The 2791-nt window shown below is 34.6% G+C and overlaps 1 protein-coding gene across 1 annotated transcript; it reads right to left on the bottom strand.

The window, feature by feature from the left end:
* Nucleotides 1–202: 202 nt before the first annotated feature.
* Nucleotides 203–1804, bottom strand: LOC113771412 (1-aminocyclopropane-1-carboxylate oxidase 4-like). Its single transcript, XM_027315992.1, has 3 exons — nt 1571–1804; nt 1158–1384; nt 203–560 (listed from the first exon to the last, which is right to left on the bottom strand). Exons 1-3 carry the CDS (start codon nt 1673–1675, stop codon nt 203–205), a joined length of 690 nt encoding a protein of 229 aa, XP_027171793.1. The 5' UTR covers nt 1676–1804.
* Between the last annotated feature and the right edge of the window lie 987 nt (nt 1805–2791).

Raw genomic sequence — 2791 nt, 5'->3', positions numbered from 1 at the left:
GCTTACAAATTACAATCACCCCTCTAAATCTAGTATGATATTCCGTAATTATAAGTAATTTTTATGAGAAATAATCTATTCATAAGTAATATTTATTTATGAGGCACGAATGTAAATATACGTAATATGTTGGTATGAAAGTAAGAAATCTTTTGTTTCTTTTATTTAGTACTATCATATTACTTATAAAAGTATAAATTTTTTATCCCAAGAAATTAAAGTGTACCTCGAGTTGGTCACCAAGGTTGGCCACAATAGAGTGCTTCATTGGAGGGACATCAATCCATTGATCACCCTTGAGGAGTTGTAGACCACTTACTTTATCATCTTGGAAAAGCAAGATAATCCCACCAGCATCAGTGTGTGGTCGAAGTCCCTTAATCAATTCTGGCTTGGGACATGGAGGGTAGTTGCTAACCTTGGTGCCAAAATTGGGACCTTTTGAACCATAAAAGGCTTTCTTCAAATAGCCCTTCCCAAGACCAAGATTTTCACATAGTAAATCAAGAAGTTCTTCAGCCAATTTTTCTAATCTTACAGCAAACTCCGTCATGAGGGTCCTGCACCATAAGCAAAAAATAATGAGGAAAATTTGATTGGATAGGTGGAATTAATAAAAAAAGAGAAAAATAGCCTATGACAGAGCTATGGATATATCTTGCTTTTTAGGCGTTGACAAGGGAATATTTTAACATATTTTAAGCAAAGTTGTCAATAATTGTGTCTGATGAAAGGCTATTTTATTGATAAACCTGAATGGAAATCCAAATCTATCTGTTTCTTGAGAAGGGACGCAGAAGTATGGCTGTTGTGTTGGGACCTAGGAACTAACTATAGCGCAACAGTATTTATGGTTTTCATGCTCCTGTTAAGATCTTGTCTTGAATAACTTTCCACATCTGTAAACGACACTCTAATAGTACAAGGACGAGAAGAAAATCCGTGCTTAGAACACAAATAAAATGTTAACAAAGACTCAAATTTACAACCTTTAACAACCAAGCTATGAATTATTACAAGTAACATGAAGACAAATTCATACTGATGATTTCTTCAAATTTTTTTTAGTTATCTTTCTGTCAGCAAAATGATTACTTATCCACATAAGACTTGCTTCAAAATATTTCTTGAAGTGGGAAATGTGCCATAATTATTACCTGTATTCATCATCTAGATCAGGGACTTGTGAAATGTTTGAGACAGGAAGGTGGCGCAAGAAAAATGTGCTCTCCCAATCCATATCCGTAACCTCAGCTTGTACACCCTCTAAAGCCTTGCTTGCCACCAACTCCTTGAACCTTTGCTCCATGCATTTCTTGTAATGACCTTTTGTCAATCTTTCAACTGTGTCCATCATCTCGTGTGGGATTCCATGGTTCACCAACTACATCAAAGTTTCAAAAGAAAAGAAACAAAAGTTAATAATGTAAACTTCTTACAACCATTAAAATTAAAACAAACTCATGAGAATCCTAGGTACAGCAGTTTGTTACATCAAAAAAACAAAATGAGGTACACTAGTTTGCCTTATATCAGAAAGAAAATTAAAAAAAAAAGGAATGTGTAGTACCTCAAAGAAACCCCAGTTTTCACAAGCATCCTTTATATGCTCCATGGTGGAAGCTCTCTTGTTACCATTGAGGTTTTTCATGTTGATTACTGGGAAGTTCTCCATCTTACTAGCCTTTGTGGTGGCTATTTTTCTTTCCTAAATGTGTGTTTTGTGCGTGGGAGTTGGATTTTGTTGTGTATTTTGTGTGTTTGTGTGTTGTGTGTGGGATTTGGATTTTGGGGTGGCAATTTATAGGAGAAAGCTGGCAGGAGTGGAGACTCAGAGAACACTTGAAAATCATGTAGTGGTGGAAAGGTTGTAAATGGATGGAAATTTCCATTTGGCCCACCAACAACACATGACTTAAATTCCAGTTGTTCTAGGTCGTTTTGCCTTGTTGGACCATCTTACCTGAAGTGCAAAGGTCCCACTTCTGATGGCTGGACATTTTCATCTTGACCGATAATGTGTGGCTGCCCTATTTTATTGTTATTGTTATTATTTTTTTTTATCGCAATAGTAATATTTCTATAATCTAATCTATTCTAATCTAAGAGGAGGGGGAGTCAATAAGAGTTGAAATACCCTCGGAGAAAGCCACTCAAGACAACCACATATAATGATAAATTGGTGAAATGTAAGAATTGAATCATTGACCTCCCACGCCACCAAAGACTAAATTGCTTGGTGGTGACCACCGGCCCTTTGGACGGCTGGCTATTATTATTGTTATTATTGTTTTGTTGAAATGTGATCAGAGCTGTTATCATACAAAACTGCTTGACTACTTGGATGGATTTGTATAATAAGATTTTATACACTAGTAATTATATAAATAATTCTTACATTTAAATAAAAAGTATATGTCATGCACTTAAATTTGTTCAGAAACATAAAAAATTTATACGTTGATAATGTAGAATAAATTAATTCATACTTAAATAGATATACCATTTAAGTAATAATTCATGCAAAAAATTTTATATGACCTATATCAAAATTTACAATTATACGTTTAAAATATGTTAACATTTATCTCATGCAACCTATACAAAAACTGATCTCAACCGTTTAAAATCAATTTTGCCTCCAACCGTTCCTTATCCATCATTTAGCAATTATTGAGGCGCACAAATCCCTTTTTTTTTAATCCATAAACCTGTGGCTGCGGGATGGAATAAGGTTTTCAAGCTTGGCAAAGTCCCTGGTCTAACCCATAGATGTTTTCACTTTCCTTAC

The sequence above is a fragment of the Coffea eugenioides genome, chromosome 5 (assembly GCF_003713205.1).
Source record: "Coffea eugenioides isolate CCC68of chromosome 5, Ceug_1.0, whole genome shotgun sequence".
NCBI classification, from domain to species: domain Eukaryota; kingdom Viridiplantae; phylum Streptophyta; class Magnoliopsida; order Gentianales; family Rubiaceae; genus Coffea; species Coffea eugenioides.
This window is presented reverse-complemented; position numbering and strand designations above follow the sequence as displayed.

Bases quoted from the DNA above. Each gene is read 5' to 3' on its own strand.
- LOC113771412 (XM_027315992.1), bottom strand. From the start codon at position 1,675: ATGGAGAACTTCCCAGTAATCAACATGAAAAACCTCAATGGTAACAAG. The intron at 1,385-1,570 runs GTACTACACATT...ACTTTGATGTAG, and splicing joins AAAACTGGGGTTTCTTTGAG to TTGGTGAACCATGGAATCCC. The intron at 561-1,157 runs GTAATAATTATG...CTTATGGTGCAG, and splicing joins GATCTAGATGATGAATACAG to GACCCTCATGACGGAGTTTG.